Here is an 18,160-nt window from a genome sequence, read left to right as displayed (position 1 = left end):
CCCGACCATCATTTTGTTAGAGGCAGCAGAAGGGATGTTTCTGCAAATGAGACTACTCGGCATCTTGCTGCCAGGGCTCCTCCAGCACTTCGACATGGCTCTGCTTGGCCCCACGATGCCACCAGCAGCATCACTCTCAGCCAAGAACTGTCACAGGCAGGGACAGCACATGAGAGGGRTCTTTTCTCCAATTCAAGGGAAGGATTTGCTGTCTTACATGAGCCCATTCCTGTGTTAGGAAGGGCAGATGTGTCAGTGATGGCTCTCAGCCTCTCTCTCTTAGTGTCCTTCACCATATGTCCTGCCTCCTCTTTGCCTCCAGCAGCACTTTCTGAAAGAGGGAGGCTCCCCAGCTTCCCACAGCTAGGTCTGAAGGAGCGGACGAAAAGTGGAGGCTACACACAGAGATGYCAGGAGAGTATAGGAGGAAGGGCACCAGCAGAAATTGTGATAACTTGTCACTACAAGAGGTTGGTAAGCCTGCATTCATTGGCGCAGGATCAGCTTTAACCGTTGGAAATGTACGGGTTGCAAATACATGGGTTGTCTTACCTGTTTTGCTGTTCTGTTGTTTTCTTAAGGCAAAAAGAAACAGAAGAAGAAAGGGCTGTGCTATGTGCTATCCAGGACACGCATAAGCCTTCCGGAAAAGGAAAAAGGAAAAAAAAAAAAAAGATTACTCTGCTGGCTAGAATTAAAGATCTGCATACAGCAGGAATGTTAGCAAAGCAGCTAACAAAACAGAGATTGGTCAGCTGCTTCTGCTTATTCTTTCTAAGATCACTAGGGGGAGAAAAGCCATCAACTTAAAATTCATGAAGGATTGTCTGCATTATATATTATTAGCCCTCAGAAATCCTTGCCACAACATTTACCTCCAGGATGTTCACAAAGGTTTCCCTCCCATGAGCACAGCAACAAAGGCTCTAGAGGGTGGCTTAGGACCAAGAGGCCAAATTTAGGTTGCTCCAAGAGCTTAATGCTTATCCTTTAAAAAACATACATTGTGAGATGGTCTTATGAGGCTGAGTGAGAATTATCTTTATGCCAGYGTACTTTCAGCCAGCTGCTCTGGGGACATGTCTTTCTTCTGCGTATTATGGTAGATGCAGACGTAACTTCTGAAACATTTGCTACTGATCACTTCAAATTTCAGACTCTGAACTGCAAAACAGTTTTTACTTCTGTCTTCCTTTCTCTTCTACTCCACTGAAGTAATGAGATTATAATGCATCATAAACCCCTTGAGATAAATATGGCCCTCATCTTTGGACAGTAACTTTCTACAAGATTGCTCAAAAAGCTCAGGATCTGACAAATTTCAACGAGAAACACAAAAACACACACAAAAAAATCAACTGTGCAGTGCCTAAGGTCTTTAAGCTTGCTAGCTTGAGATTTTTGGTAAATGAGACAGAAGAACATCRCAAAAAAGAGCTAGCTCCTCTTACTGCAGATGTTCTGTGCCAGCCTAGGAGAAAAAAAAATGGAAATTTATGGCAATGGGTTGCAATACAGGAGTGCTCTTGATTTATAAAAGCCTCTAAGCCTGTTGTTAATACCACTTTCCTGAAAGACTTCTTTGTTTGTAGAGCTTAGCTATCATTTGCATGGTAGAGCAATGAGTAAAGAGTTTAATGGGTTAAGAGACAGCTAAGGGATCCTGCCTTCCACACTAGCAAAACACATGAAAACTCTAAACATTAATGATTTCCATGTGGTTATTTTGTCTGCTTGAAACTGAGTATATGCTCATAGAAACAAAGGCCAACACTATATGGCTTATGGTGACAAAACTGCTCTTTCTCTGGCTAGATTTAAAAGTAATTAAGAATTTTCCAGCTATTTGGAGTGCAAGGTAAGCAAATTTTGCTAAATTTCATGGATAAAGGTTATGCACGCTTTTCCCTGTTCATAAAATAGCCAAGTGCCTGACTGCCATCATAAAACGGCCTAGTATTAGGAACGAGTGCATGGAAGTTATCAGACACGTGGAAAGCTGCCTTTCCAGAGGAGCTGGGAACTTTACATTAGCAGCCACATTTGCCAGTCTCATCATACAACTGATTCTTCCCCGCCTCTGCATGGCTCCACCCAGGCAATGCCATTCTGCAGCTCCTGTAGACTGGGACTCCTCCATGGACCGAAGCTGTAAGAGCTCTGGTGAAAACTCCTGCAGTCTGAATACTAGACAAAGATGGCAGGACTTTGGCAAGTAATACTCAGGCTCATCAAGCTTTTTTTCTTTGTCAGATAAAATAATTCTGCAGTTTTCTGTATAGGCTGCTTGCCTATCTCTCCTCATGCTTTGTGAAGGCTCTTCAACACCAACAGACCCTTAGTTTTATCCCTGCTCCTTCAAGCACATTATTCCATGCTTTTATGTGATACAAATACTAGTTCATCATCAGAGAGGCCAGAAGATATGTAAGATTGAAGCCAGGCCTATTTCTGGAGAGGGGACATACTCATGTACTCTCCTTATTTTTAGCAGAAGACAGTGGGTAAATCTTAGCCAGCACGTTTTTCATTCAATCTGTCCCTGGACACTAACAGATGGTGCTTCCTTGTGCCAAGTGCTAATGCACTTTACATTGGCACTCAGTGTCAGGACACATAGCCCGCCAAGTCTCTGCTAAATCTGCTGATGCTGGGGAAATTGATAATAAACAGCTAGTCAGGGACACCATTCCAATATTCCCTCTATCTCTAAGGCAGCAGAGAAGTTGCACCAGTACAACTATGTCAGCCACTCTCGTCAGTGGATACCAATTCAAGGATGAAGGAACTTTGCTTGGGGAACATGGGGTCCTGAGGTAATGAATGTAAGTATGTATCTAAAGATGGAAGAAGATCCCTTTGGTTCATGGGGACTAGRTTTGTGCTTAAAACTAGGCTTTGAGAATCTTGATGAAACAGTGCCTTAATGCTCAAATATTTGAACTATGACAATTAATATAACTATATATATACACGTATGTAAAAATATAACACAGTGGGGCAATTCTGTTGCTTAGCAATACTCTTTGAGTATTACACCTGCTAAATTTAGTCTTACAGGACAAATGGTCTACTTCCTATGGTTAACAATCCTACATATAATAAGGTCACCTGCAAAAGAAAATTACATAGACTCCCCTGAGGAGTTCACTCTGTTTTACAGGTTGTTGTGTTTATTCTTTGAATACAAGCATCCAAAATTCTTGAGCAGTGAAATTTGTGTTTCTTTCCACCAGCTGTCTCAATGCCCAAGCTTCTTTCTTGGATTGCTCAAAGCTCGGTATCCACATCTCTCGGAGGGAAGCCCAGCCTGTGTTTGAAGATGAGAACCAGAAAGCTTCAGGTTTGGGGCAGCTGAGGTGATTAACCTGAGCATTCCAGCTCTGGGGCAGCCATCCCTGCAATGGAGAGAAATAAAAGGAAGAGGTTATTAGGAACCCTCAAAAAGGGACTATGTTAGCAAACCATGGAGCAACCTCAGCGACATTTATCTTCCCATCACAGGCTCCAGCCATGTCCTTGTGGATTTCTCATCCCTTCCTAAACCTTAATAACTTCAAATGATTTCTTGTTCTCTCAGCTGCCAACTGACCATTTAACATACTGCTCACATTGCCTCCTGCAAAAATATGGCCCAATGGTGTAAGGTAGCACTAGGATACTAAAACCATTGGTCAGTTCCAGATACAAAAATTATTTTGATCCACACTGATAACTGAACTGATGAAGAGCTTTAAAAAATGGCTGCTGGTTCTTAGTACCTAAGCCTGGAAAACTTAAAGGAATGAAGTAATTAAAATGAGTGGCCACCAGATCAGAAGTGTACATAGAGTGAGTGTGTCGCTTCACTCTAATTCCAAGTAATGCTATGTTTATACCAGCAAAATCCACCTCAGCTAGCAGYTTCTGGACAGTCAACAGCTCTTACAGCCTTCAAAATGGCCTTTTGGGGTCATAATTTAGACCCTCACAAGACTGCTGGGCCCTTGGTGCTGCGCACCCTTGTAAGAGAGCCAGTCYCAGGTGGTCTCTCTATCAGGATAACTTCCAGAAGATTTAGACCTGGAGAAACACAGCCAACTCCCCTCACAAATGCTCAGCCTGGCTTAAACATTTATGCTCAGCCAACAAATGTGGCCACAGGCAATATTTTGTTGCTACAGGTTTGCATGCAACCACACACGCATAGAACCAGAGAGTCAAGGAGTATTTAGACTGGGAAGGATTTCCAGAAATCATCTAGTCCAACCACCTGCTCCAAGCAGATCTAATCAGATCTGGTCACTCAAGATCATATCCAGCATCCAGCCAGGTTTTGAATATCTACAAAGACAGAGTTCCCACAGCCTCTGTGGGCAACCTGTTCCAGTGCTTGACCACCCTCAGGTAGTCATCTGAAATTAGTCACTAAGTCAGCTACCTTTTATATAGCCTGATAAACACCTCCTCCCTAAATAATTCAAACCTTTTGCTGAGATGACCACCAGCTCAACAGTCAGTATGGAAGAGCTCCAGTAACATAGCTGTACCAGGAACACATGCCCTGGCCAAGCATGATCTTCTGCCATCACYTTTTGGTATGAGGATGCACAACCCAACAACACTGCAATACCAGTAGCTGCAGGCTGCCCAAAACTCTGATAATCAAAGTTCATGGGGTAAATCTGAACCTAACATAATTTTAAAACCTTCTTAGGACATAAGGACAAAGTTACAAGTACCTTTTCTTTCCTCCTGATATTTTCCCATACTCTGTTACACACCATGCACTCAAAGGTGTCAATGTAATTGTCCTGGGTGATATCTTGCACTCCCCACTTGCGTTCCTTCATTGCTGTAAGTAGTCTGGGGTTGGAAATATCCCCTTTCAGCTTCCATTCAAGGTAAGCCTCATATTCTCTGTCATTTGTATCCAGTGTCTTGATGTAGTGGGCCAGCTCCCGAGGATGTGCAAACCTAGATACCAAGATCACACTCTTGTTACTAGGAAGCCAGTCTACAATGCTGGGAGAGCCATAGTACACTGGTACTACTCCCAATTTCAGTGGCCGCCAAAGTTTTTCAGTGATGTAGTCTTCACAAATAGCATTTTCAAAAGCAAGAATGAACTTGTACTGTGCCAGTATTTTATAGAAGTTCCCATCATCCATGGCTGATGGATTTCTCAGATGCTGAGGAAGGTCTCTGTTATGCAGACATTCCCCGTAAGAGTCTACTTCAATGTGGCACATCAGCTCACGCACATAGCTGTCCCGATCAGAAGGAGGGTTGCAATCAGACTGCACATAAACAAGCGGTGCAAGCCTCTTCCTCAAACTGTTCTTCTTCTGCAGGGGGATCATATACCTCAAGGACTTCAGAGCTTCTACACCCTCAAGGTATTGGGTGGTCAGCGGTAGATGTGAATGACGGCTAAATGTTGCAGTGTGATTGAATAAGGTGATGGTTGGTTCATGGAAGAGCTTGTAGTTGTTTTTTGGTGACTCTTCATGGAAAAGAGCCCAATCATGATGGCCTTGACGAGGGAGGGGTAGGCTGTCTACACTGAAGTCAGTACCTAGACAAAAACAAACAGTGTTTATTCTGCCCCATATTAAGACTTCCTGCTGAAGTATAATGACACAAAAGCATTTTGAAGAGGTCTGCAAAATTCACTGGGCTGAAACACAGCCTTTCTACTCATAATTAAGCAGTTTTTGCCTCTTGTCGCATTGTCTTTACAAAAAATGCTTACGTAATATGGTTATAATCACTTCAGATAAAAGTATTCTGATGGAATCTTAATATTTCCAGTGAAAGCCATAGTGGGATAGTGGTTCAGACTTTCCATGACCCAAAAGAAGAGGCACCCATTTTGTATTTTACCGGACTTGGTGTCATCATGAACTGTTGTAGATTATTTAAAACAGCACTTAGCTGGTCAATCCTACCTATCAAAAAGACAGTTTTGGTTTAATATCAGCCCCATAGTCACTTTTGATGTCACTTATGACATTATAAACACATAACACAAAGAGGGTAATTCACGTGTAAACAGAGGACTAGCATAATGGATAAAACTGGCAGCAGAAAAATCTGGAGAAGGTGGATCAGTACTTAACRCTAGAAATGGTTTACTTTCAGGTCATACTAGTTCTAAGGCCTCTTATGTCAAAGGCTCACTATCAATTTCATATCTTAATGCACTGATAAGGAGGCATTATAATAAGATGCTCAGTCATTTGGGTATATTAATAAGGGAGCAGATGCTATTGCCTCTGTCTATGATGTCAGCAAAATTCAGAGCTGAATTTGCTTCCGGTAACAAAATACCAGAAATGATGCTAAAATATTGAACAAGCTTAAGGAGAAAAATTATAAGGATGACTTGAAATCTTGAAAAGACATTATATTATGGAGTCTTTGGAAGTCAATCTTTTAGTTCATCAAAGAGAGAATAAAGAGATGATGCATCACAGCTGCCTAGCAGAACATACAGGAAATAGTTTCTAGTAAAAGATGGCTCATCAAAGCCGAAAGTAGAAAAACCATGCCTGAACTCTAAGAACAGACCACTCTCGCTGCTTGCACCTCAGTAGGACAGTAGAGGAGCAAAGATTTTGGTGGACTGGTTAGGTCAAACTAAAAGGCTTTCTGAAAAGCTGGTCCGTGCAAAACTCGAAATACTGACTAGCAAATCTGATCCTTTCCCTTCCATACGGCCATGCCACTCTCATCTGACTAGCCTGACTGCAGATTAAACATAAAGCTAACAAATTTCTATCAAGACAATTCTTCAGTGTCTTAGCACCAGCGTAATAAGTGGTTTTGACTGAAGTGTCAGCAATGATTACATGTAACTTTTAGTCAGTATTGCCAATCAAAGGAAGTTCACAAACCAAAACAAACACTGAAGAGCTAGTTTGACCATCTTTAGAAAACATCACAAAGCCATTCTCTTGGGACAAACCACTCTACTGTCTCAGTCACACTTGTAACCTTTGGTGCCTTTTTCTACCACTGACCTCAACGCATTGACTGGAAAAAAAAAAAAAAAAAAGAGGAAGATGACAAATTCTCACGTAGAATTTTGTTAAAAAATCTAATAAAGAAAGAAGGAAAAACACGCCAAATGGTCTCTGCAGAGTTAAGATGACTCCAAGGGGACCTTACAAAAGAAACAAAAGACTTCACTACTGCAAGTGCAGAAGGATACTAGGATGCAGCACATAAGACCCTCCAGTAAAGTAAGATCCTTCACAAGCATCAGGTGGAGGCACCAAAGGCACTAAATTCACTTAAATATTTGACATTCTTTTTTCCACAAAAGCCTGATTCCAAGGCTGCTGGAGTCTCAGCACTGAAAGGATGAAGCACTGTGCCACTTGCTGAAAAATATTATTTGCATCCTCTGTTTTTGATGTGTGGTCGTGATAAGAGAAGACAATGCAATTAAAAGTGAATTGCATTTTCAGAGGAGTAGCTTGTAAGGCCTATTCAGTTTTGAAAACACTTTGTTCCAAGTGATGCCAGGAAAAGAAGCAACAGTACACACAACTGTTAATGAAATGCTTTGAATTGAAACCATAGTTCTGCAGGTCTCTTGTGTGTTTCTTCCCTTCGCAAGGCAATATTGAGGGGGGAGGAGACAGGGAAGGAAAATGTACAAAAGAAGAGTGGGACAAAGAAAGGGATGAGACGAAGATAAAAGCGGAATATGTAAAACTTACCAACCAAGGAGAGAATTAGACAAGGAGAAACTTAGAGAAAAATGCATTATAGATAAAAGCACATGAAAATGACTGATTCTAATATAACACTTAATCAATCTCAGCCTAGCAAGTAGACAAAAGCTTTTAAGGATTAAAGGGAAGATAATAACAGCATGTTACCTACCCTGCAAAATGAAGAAATTAATAAGCTTATAAAGGGATAAAGCAGCACAAAAAGATTATAATTATGAGCAATTTCAACTTCCAAACTATTATTAAGACATCTTGGATATGTGGCAAAGTGCAGCAGAGTATGACAGATGCTGTCAGGATCACTTCTGCATCTTTGGAGGTGTCTTTCTCTCATGATTCATAATTGGAGTACTCAACTCCCCAGCACAAAAAGGTTGGATACTCCCCATTCTTAGAAAAAAGATTTGAAGCTCTGACAACAGGGCACCAGCTCCCTCTAGGAGGCCCAGATCCAGCTCTTGATGTCTCAGTTCCTCTCAGAAGCAATAAGGTTGGCAGCTCATGGTACAGACAAAATTCTGTGATGTATGTGACTTTGAAAAGTTTGGAAGTCTGCCAAAGGGTCTGAAAAATCTAGAAAGTAGGTGCCACCTATCACTTGCAAACTGGAGATAGTGGCACTTGACAAAGTCATCACCCACACCTATGGGCTTCCCAGATGAGGACAGTAAATAGAGAAAAGCTGCTGGGAAGCAGGTGTTTCTAGCACAGCAGTTCTGCTGGAGAACATGTATAACCTTTTCTTTTTCTTTTTTTTTTTTTTGGCTTAATATTCTTTTCAAGTTTTAGACCTTTCATCTCCTGACTAGTTCACTGACAAAATATTACATAAAAATGAATGCACGTTCTCTGGAAGGTGAAACTGTGCACTGCTCCAACCTCAGCGTGAGGATGCAAATGTTCAGGTTTGCACTCATCAAACTGTTGGAGAGGGAAATTCTGGAACACAAAACTGTGCCTTTTTGCAGCCCTACTGCAAAGTACATCAAGGGCACAGTGTGCGTCTATGTTACTGGAGGAAGTTAGTACAGTTGCAAGCTTTGCTCTTCTGCATTTCCTGACCTTGTGTGTGTGTGAAGCTTTTTCATCTTAATGCAGCATTGTTTTTGCTTTCAATATCCTTATGTCTGTGGTTTTTAACATTGTGAGATTGCTTGCTGTTGTTTAAAAATAATGAATATTTTTGCATATTTTAGTAATTTTCTTTACATTTAATTACAAATCAGCATGACTAGGAAAAGAAAAAAATGCTAGGAGAGTCTTTTGCCTAATATAAATAATTCCTTAAAAGAACATAAGTAAGTCATGTCCATAATGTTGCTAAAAATGAAAAGTAACAAAGTTCTGCTAATAGTGGAGCAGACAAACAGAATTACTGCCAGACACCAAAATATTAGACTTTACAGTTTTCATGTGATTTGAACCTAGCTTTCCTTGTTTTTAACTGGGTCAGCTTCTCGATCCTTTGTGGTTCTTCCTTCTCTTTCAGACTGTGCTATCAAGAGACAACAGTGACCTACTTGGAGCTCTGAGAAGGCAAGTGATGAGAAGTTTTCAGTTCACTAACAACTGTGCTAAAGGCCTTTCTTTCCTATGTTTCCAACTCACTTTTATCTGGCCTTAGTGAATGAGGATTCAAGACTGTTTTGTTTTGGTTGGTTTGATTTGGTTTTTGGGTTTGGTTTTGCTTTGTTCTTTTTCTAGACAAAGGAGCTGAATATACCAGTCACAGAAACACATTTGTCTTTGTTTTTCCACCTAAAATTCAATTTTTCTTCTGAAAAGTAGCTCCAGGGGTGGGGGGAGGGAAGAAGTTAAAACCCACTTCTAAAAGATGTTTCTTGTGAGTTTTGTAGACTAACTTTGCAGTACAGTACTGACTTACTTTACAGGGCAGAGCACACCAGTCCTGAGAAACTCCTTCAGCGTTAGAGGAGCCACGCAACAAAGGTGCTCTCAGTAACTCCATAATGTCACTTCTGGAGTTGGCTATTACCACCAGGACAATGTTTCTGAAAATGGGGAATTTCTTACGCAGCACAGCCAGCACAGCTCAGACAGTTGCACTAGCTGCTATTCCCTGTGAAGAATCAATAGATCCCTTTTAGTAAGTTCCATTTGCAGTCTGCTAGCAACCTCTTGGCAGAGAAGGCCAGGCAGTTGCACAGTTACAAGTGAGGGCATTATTTTAAAACAAAAGACTTGCACAAGTGTAACAAAGCCCTTGCAGAATCTCTGCAAGTGGTCACAAGCCAGAGGACTGGAAAAAGCTGGCTTGATCTTAGACTGTCTTTTCAGGACTTGGCAGCTAAAGGAAATGATCTTTTCTCTCATAAACAGGGAGCACATGTGATTAGAAAGCAGCATGAGACAAGGCAAGATGCACACGGTCACTTTTCAGAACACCACTGTATTGAATATGCATCTCTAGATTGCTATGGATGGTATTCAGCACCAGGCAAAGTTTAACAACTTGAACTTTGTAAGTTTTGTTCCTCAGTGATTTCTACCTAGAATATTTCATATGTAAGAGAAATGATGGGACAGGAGGGTAGGTCACACCTTTCAAAAGAATCGTCTCCTTACCATAGAACAGAAATGCTCTTGTCATCTGATGGTGCTGGTAGGTCCTGTTGATAGTAAAGAAACAAACATCCTCTCCACAATGACCCAATCTCCCTGTCTCTCCAGTCAGGGGAGACCACCAGAGCAGGATGGGGTAGTGATTTGCATCAGACTCTGTCCTGAAGTTTCTGTGGAGTTCCTGCTTCTTAAACAGAAAAGCTTGTCTCTCCTCAGGCTTTAATAGGCCACTCTGTAAACTGGAGATTACTGCAGCCTTCTTCTCTGAATTGCCCAGTTCAGTGATAACCTTCAGGGAAAAGTACATGCATATATCACACAATGTAACTGTCATTAGCCAGCACACTCTCTTGTCAAATCAGAGTTTGAATATCAAGCACTAAATAAGCCCTCACATGAATTTTCTGTCAATCCAGGAAGTGGATATATTTCTCTGACTGCAGCCACTGTCCAGGTGGCATTACAGCAGAAAAGGGAAAGCTTTGATTTGAGCCTGTAAGGAGGAGACGGGAAATACTTTTCTGTACAGAGGTATAGCCAGGTCATATATGACTTAACAGTATAACTTTTACTTTCTCCCTGGAAAATCATGAAATAGTGCACAGCCATTCAGTAGCCAGGCTTCTTCTGGAATAGGCTGTAAAAAAGCATGAGGTCTTCATGTCACTGTGTGGCTATCTGTGCCCAACCCACCTCTAATGATTTAAACCATATCAAATGCTGATGGGTCTTAAAGACAGTCATGTTCCTACAACTTCTTGGCCAGTTAGAGGAGAAAAATCCCCTCTACACCTGCAAAGAAGGAGAAAAAAAACTACCATGAGCCATATCTTGTAGATCAGAAATCCAGTGAAGAACCTTAAAATCTCTCCACCCTTGGGACAGGCTTGTAACACTGCTCACTATCAGCCATGAGACATGAAAAAACAGTCTTCAGTAGCTATGGTGCCTGTGAAACCACAACTCTTCCTCACAAATAGTACCAGTAATAAAAGTGTTCTTGGGCAGAGAAATCTGTTCAAAGAGGGTAAGTGAAGCAGCAGAAATGGTGAAAGCAGGTATTGCTGCAGGATACACAGCAATTGCTCCTGGTTTTAGTGGGGCTAAAATCTTCCTGTTAAGTTTTTTGTGTGTGCATCTTCCTGGGTAGCACCTAATACCATCCAACAAACAGCTGCAAGAACGACAGGGGGAACTATTACCCACCAGACAGCTTTGGCTCACAGCACTTTTACTTTCCAGATGGCTCTGAAGGAGGGTATTGGAAAGTGGGAGAGTGTTGTTTATACTACGTTGGTTAAAAGCATTTATATTCCCTGATAGCTTTATTGCTGGCATTCATTTTGCTGTTTGCTGTGTCATTCACTCTCACTGTGCAGTAAAATACAGTGATTGTAACTAGACTAAATAGTCTCTGTGAAACACAGTATACTGAGACTGCACACGCAGAAGACTTTGCAGAGTGCAGCTGTACAGAACAATGTAGAAAACACTCCCATACTGGCATGTGGACAGGATACTGGCTGGCGAAGATTCACGTGTCTGACAGTTCAGCAAGGTATAGCTATAGTGACAGAGCACTGGACCAGGTTGCCCAGAGAGGTGGCGGAGTCTCCTTCTCTGGAGATATTCAGGGCCTGCCTGGATGCAACCCTGTCTAACATGCTCTAGGTGACCCTGCTGAGCAGGGAGGTTGGACTAGATGGTCTCCAGAGGTCCCTTCCAACCTTACTGATTCTATGATTCTATAATAATATAGTTCAAGTAAGTCTAGAATTACCACATTTCACAGTTTCTCCAGGTATGTACTCCTTTTCTACACATAAATTTTGCCTTGGCTGAATTTAAGGAGTCTCTGTATTTGTACAGAATTTCTGGCAGCTCTCTCTGAACTCCTGGGGATCAAGAGGTCCCCACTATATCCACAGCTCCTGGGGATGAGTCTAGTACATGGGTATGAGGCCTCCCTAGTAAAAAGCATCAGGATGATCCTGGACAATTCATTATGCAGTGAACACTCCAAAACATAAACCCAGATAGACACAGGACAGCTCTAACCAAAACTGCTGAGCTGTGGAGCTCCAGTGGTGTGACAAACCCCACCAGTAAAGCTCCAGAAGACTTACTAGCATTGTTCCCAGGCTAGAGTATTCACACTGCCATGGGATGTTCTGTTTCAAGGAGCAGAAAAAAAACAGGCCATTGAGATGACAACTACCCTGAAGAATTGGTTCCAGTTTGGAGCAGGTACTTGGCCTAGGAGAGCTGAAGAGCACACACTCCTGTCTCTGAAGCTCCTTCTCAAGGCTCCCCTGGGAGTTATCTGAGTTACTGGTTTGAACTAGGAGTTCAGTTAAGGGCCCAGCCCAAATGCAAAGACTTCTCTGGGGTAGATGCTGGTCTTCTGATGACTAAAGTCTCTAAGTCCCATGACTACAGGCCAAGGCTGACTCAGTTTGTCTAAAATTTGCCCTCTTTTACTTAAAGACTGGACTGGCCCACCCCAACCATAATTAATATGCCTCCACATTGATTCTTCTCTTGGATATTTTTTATTGACCAGCTGCTGGGCTTCCCTATGCCAAGAATGGCCACCAAATCAGGACTGCGGGACAGAGTTCCTGTGACCACTTACTAATGTGGTCAAAGATCTTCCTTGGCTGTCAGCCACAACAAAATGAAACAGGTCCAGCCTTGTTTTCCTACTTCAGAAATTCAAACACATGGCCTTGAGGCAATGCTGGGTGAAGACAATGCAACAGGGCAGAGCACACCAGTCCTGAGAAACTCCTTCAGCATTAGAGGAGCCATGCAACAAAGGTGCTCTCAGTAACTCCCTAATGTCACTTCTGGAGTTGGCTATTACCACTAGGACAATGTTTCTGACAGCATTTATTTATGCAGATTACTCCTAAAGCATTATCTAGTACAAAAGATATCTCTTGCCTTTAACAATCTGGTCTGCCAGAGTTGTATCACATTTTGAGTACAATCACATGCAGCCCTCTCCCCCCCCTTTTCCCTGTACCTGGAGTGTCATCAAGAGGAAAAAGGCAGCTATAAAGCAGAAGCAAGATGCCCATAGTTTTTTTCTCCTGATCCTAATCATGGTAGATCTAGGTGTCAAGAAGGCCAACTAGTCTAAAATCTTCAGCCTTTGCTGCAATGCTTTCCAACTCCATCTTCAGTCCTCTTCATGGAGACAGTTGGTGAAAAGGGAACAGCATCAAGACCATTCTTCAAGCTCAGTGATTGACTTTATATCTACAGGTAGCTTTCTGCAGGTGTCAGAAGCATTTTTTGAGCCAGGTGTCTGCCTTTAGCTAAACCAAACACAAGGAGCAGATATTAAACATCTCTGCATTGAGATCCAAAGGCAGTTAACTTGCACGGGGAAGCAGGTGGGAAAGCCCTCTAAACGGCATTTTCATTACATTTCAGATAGCAAACTGCAAGGAAGTTATTCACTCCCCCTCCACCCCACCTGGACTTGGAAGCTAGCGAGGGTTACATATCCTCTCCTTGCATGGCACACAGCGTGGACAGGAGCTCATGGCCTGGCTCAGCCTTGCATGGGGAGAGCAGCCATTTTTCTGAGTTTCAGGTGTGCTGCTCCTCAGCAGACTCTAAAACAAACAAGCAATGAAGGAGTATCCCTTGGGCTAGCCCTGAAAATGCTCTGGAAGTGAAGCACAACTTATCTGGCCTTGGGATTTCTACACAGAAATGCTGAAAGAGTCTTCCTGAACTTTCTCACATGGAGAAAGTAACACGCAGCGCACACACAAACATTCTCCAATCTCAAACACATTAAATTTCAAAAGCTTCCCTTCCCCTGTAATCTACTTCTATATTGGTCTAACTCTCCTCAGATAATGCTTCCCCTTGCTTGACTCTTCTTTTAGCCTTCACAGAGCCCTACAATTTTTCTGCATGCTGGATGCTACTCCTTGAAAATCCCAGCTCTTGACAGTAAGAATAGGGACAAGTTCCAGTTTCAGCTTAGAAAAAAGGATGGGAGAAAGGTTAGACTTTAGCACTCAAGGCAGAGGAGAAAAGTTTGAATATATGAGTACTCCAAAAGCTCGGAAAGTAGAAATAAAAACCATATTTTTTTAATACATTGATAATTTTATACATCTCTTTTGGAGGTGTGCCTCTGTCATACAGATTGGTTTTTTTTCCTGTAAGAAAAAAAGGGTGTGTGCAATTGTTTTTTTCTCCATATGCCTATGCCTAGCAGCTCACCCACCCACTATTCCAATCCCATTCAAAAAGTTCCAAAAATTGGAGAAAGAGAGTTGGGTCTCAAAGCTACTAATCACATACTACCCGTGTACACCTGTCAGCTTGAGAAAAAAAGCTGATCCTATTTCTACCTCCATTGCAATTTTGGCATTGACCCTTCCCATCAATCACCAGAGGAGCCTCCTCGGAAAAAAGATGACAAGCAACCATGCTGTGGGGGGTCTGCTCTACACAGGACAACAGCTTTTGAAGGTTTTGTTTGGACACCAAGGTCCACTGCTGGCTGTTTAGCAACTTTGAAATCAGGTAACTTCTCTTAGTCCCTGTATGCTCCATGCTTCCTGCATTACAGCCAAAATGTGAGTACTGAGAGGAGAAGGGGCTGAATTCTGCTCACAACTATGTTGGTGAAAATTTACCTAGGCAAGCACAGGAGCAGTATCTACAATACCACACTATACATGGCAAAAAGAAGATGGAAAAAGCTGAAAGATGTTGAAAGCGCCCCAGATAAAAATGTAGTAATCTTGCCATTTTTAGGCATTTTTCTAAAGGAGGAAACTGCCCACAGCATGGGCGTGCTGTAGGAATTCCCTGAGGTAATGGCTTCATTCTTCTATTTGCAGTTCAGCACTTTTACCCAGCAGTGGGTTCTTGTAGGTAAAGCTGCGCAAAGCTCTGTCCTGGCCCAGCTTAGCTTGCAAAGCTTTCCTGCCACCGCCAGGCTGAGCAGAGGCCCTAGCGATTTAAGAGGGTAGACGGATAAATCAGCTCCCCGAAAATCCTCCCAAACTTCCTGTCAGATAACCCTGCTGCCTTTCCTTCCTGCCCTGCCTCACTGCATGTCCCTGGACCCCGGCAGCCCAACGGGGCTCTCCTTTCCTCCATTCCCCTCCCTCGTGCTCACCCCGTTTCGTGGCCTGTGGCTGGGGGCTGCCCCGGGGCGAGTATCCTGCAGCGTTGCGCACGCACACACACACACACACACTCCACCGAGCCGGGCTGTTTTCCTACTTACCCTGCAAAAAATCTGCTCCCGCCTTTCTTTCGCCACTGTCCTTGTGCTGTGTGTGGGTTTTTTTTTTTTTTTTTTTTTTAACTTCCACTTTGTGCATCTCCTCCGTGCGCGGAGAGGGAGAGGCGGCGTTTGGCGAGCGGAGCGCGGGGCCCCCGCAGGGGTGGCGCTGGCCGGGCAGCATAATCGGGCTTGGGGGGGGGAGTTATTTTATTTCACAACAGCGCCGTTTTAGCTGGTGCTGTCTTCAAGAGGACTTAAGATTCACTGTTTCCAGCCAGAGCCTTGTCATAAAAAGAAATGTTTCTCAGAAGTTGGGAAGCCACTGAGCGCCTGGCAAGCCCACTGTGCTTCCCAGAGCAGGCAACCCGTATCCCTCGGGCTCAGAGCTGAGGCATCCTGAGCACAAAAATGACCATGCCTGAGACAGCCCCCGGATCTTTATCGTACAGAGGTATCCTGGTGAAACTCTGTAGAACAATCAGGAACAGTCCTGCCTAGCAGGTCTGTGTTTCAAGACATCAGCCACCCCTCTGCAGTTTTTAGCATTTGTTCTTTGTACTAAAAGACATTTGCTCTAAAAGGCTGCTTATGGTGGCTTAARTGCTCGATCTAATGCCTTCACATGTCTATACCTATTTACACATACATACCTATCTGATACATGCAGACATGTCCATACATAATTGTATTCATACACAGACACTGGAAAGCACCCTATTTTATGCTTCAAATGTTGCAGGAAAAAAACAGACAAGAATGAGAAACCAAGCATATAACAGCTCTGCCTCTCCCCTCTGAAAAAGAAAAGGGATGTTCAGTTTGGAGGGGTGGAGGGACTCCTGGGAGTGGGCAGTAAAGAGAGGGGATGGCCCAGATCTGCAGAGCATGGGAGGTGCAGGGGACTGGAAGAACCCTGGGGGTGATGTGGAGCAAACCCAAAGCACCACAGTGAGATGCATTAGTGAAATCAAGTATACAAATGTTCTACACACAGCTCATCTCCTTATTCTGAGGTGGGCCATACCTGCAGCCTTCCTGCTGGGCAAAATGTGTGAAAGCCCCACTGATGAGCTAGGCCTGAGAAGGCGGCTAGCTCCCCACATCATCTCTTCTCACAATGCTCCTGTGTCCCTCCCTTTTCGGCAAGTGCTGGGACTGTCTGCAGATGCCTGCAATCAGGAAGAAGCACACCCAGGACTGAGGGCCCACGGCGAGTGAGAGACGCAGGAGTAGCTGTCTGGAGGCAGGATGGAGGGGGCCAGCAGCAGTTCTGGCCAGGGCACAGAGGGTGAGGAGGCAGCAAGGGCTATGCCAAGGCTGACACGAATGTATAGGCACTCCCCGAGGGACAACAGCAAGATCCTTTGGGTTTTGCATCTGGCCTTGCTGGGTACCCTGCCCCCTTTCTCCACCTCTTTCTTCCTCCACCCTTCCCCACAGCTATGCCAGTGTCAGCCCTCCAGRGCACGGCCCTCTCTTGCTGCATATACTGCACCACAGAGCTCTGATTTCTCTGCAAGCTACTAGGCTCTTCCTAATGCAAACATCAGTAATTCCCAACGCCCTGCTCAGACATGGACAAGAATTTACTCTCCACTCTCTCTTCAGAGGTTTTGTCACATCTCTTGCCCTATTTGTGGTTTCTTCTTCCCAAAAGTCCTAGCTGCTGGAATCACATTTTTAAGCGAAGCTTCAGATGGTGTTTTATTATCTGTTGTAAAGTGTGGAGACAAATATTAGAACTGTAACAAGAGTGCGCTCTGCTGACTCTGAGCCAGGAGGTAGGTAAGAAGAACCTTCAAGTACTATCTTGTAAGGCAGACTCAAGCTTTTCAGCCCTTGCTATTATTTTTAGAGTCCTTCAGGTTGATAGGACTGAAGCTAGCATGCTGGGAGCAGATCACAGCCCAGTAAATTAATCTGAGCAGCTGGGGACTGATCAGAGGCCTGTTGCGGCTTATGGAAGAATTTGCCTCGATTCCATTAGATTTTGGTCTGGTCTCTCACTTGCACACAACCTTCACTTGTACTTCCTTGATTCAAGTCAGAGCTAAAAATCTAGAATGGTATTTAAAACTCAGTTAAACTTGCRGCTTTTAAGCTTCCTCAGTTTGCAGACTCCTCAGTTATTTTTCTAAAGGTACAATTTCTTTGTAATGAGTTTAAGCCTCCTGGCAATGTGTTTACTTTTCTAAACTACCCCCATCAAAGCCTTAGAAGCAGTCCATAGACACTAGCAATCCACAATAGCAAACTGAAAACAGAGAAGCTGGCCCTGATGGCAGCAGGATGGCTACCACATCTACTGTCCTTTCTTAGACCAGCTGCCTACAGAGAGGCCTACTGTTGTTTCTTGTTCTGCTATGCCACTCTGAGGAAATCAGCTCCTACTGCAGGATCTGGTCTGTCTGTAATTCATGTTACATAGCTGGTAAAAATGATACCAGCACGAGCAACGGCACTGACCACTACCTGGTCAGCATGTTCAACTCTGGCTTTGCTTTGATGAGCCTTCTTAGGTGAAGAAATACAGCYGACAGCGATGCACAGTGCCTGAGGTGCCTTACCATCAGTAATATGAAGGCCC

At 43.4% G+C, this 18,160-nt stretch overlaps 1 protein-coding gene across 1 annotated transcript; it reads right to left on the bottom strand.

Annotated features, from left to right (window-relative positions):
• Nucleotides 1–3,146: 3,146 nt before the first annotated feature.
• POFUT3 (protein O-fucosyltransferase 3) lies at nt 3,147–15,859 on the bottom strand. Its single transcript, XM_085317674.1, has 5 exons — nt 15,574–15,859; nt 13,336–13,630; nt 10,311–10,596; nt 4,722–5,557; nt 3,147–3,398 (listed from the first exon to the last, which is right to left on the bottom strand). The coding sequence occupies exons 2-5, from the start codon at nt 13,414–13,416 to the stop codon at nt 3,174–3,176; spliced, it is 1,428 nt and encodes a 475-aa protein (XP_085173800.1). The 5' UTR covers nt 13,417–13,630; nt 15,574–15,859; the 3' UTR covers nt 3,147–3,173.
• Between the last annotated feature and the right edge of the window lie 2,301 nt (nt 15,860–18,160).

This window comes from Rhea americana, unplaced genomic scaffold, assembly GCF_003343005.1.
Source record: "Rhea americana isolate MKP2758 unplaced genomic scaffold, rheAme1 scaffold_115, whole genome shotgun sequence".
In the NCBI taxonomy this organism is placed as follows: domain Eukaryota; kingdom Metazoa; phylum Chordata; class Aves; order Rheiformes; family Rheidae; genus Rhea; species Rhea americana.
This window is presented reverse-complemented; position numbering and strand designations above follow the sequence as displayed.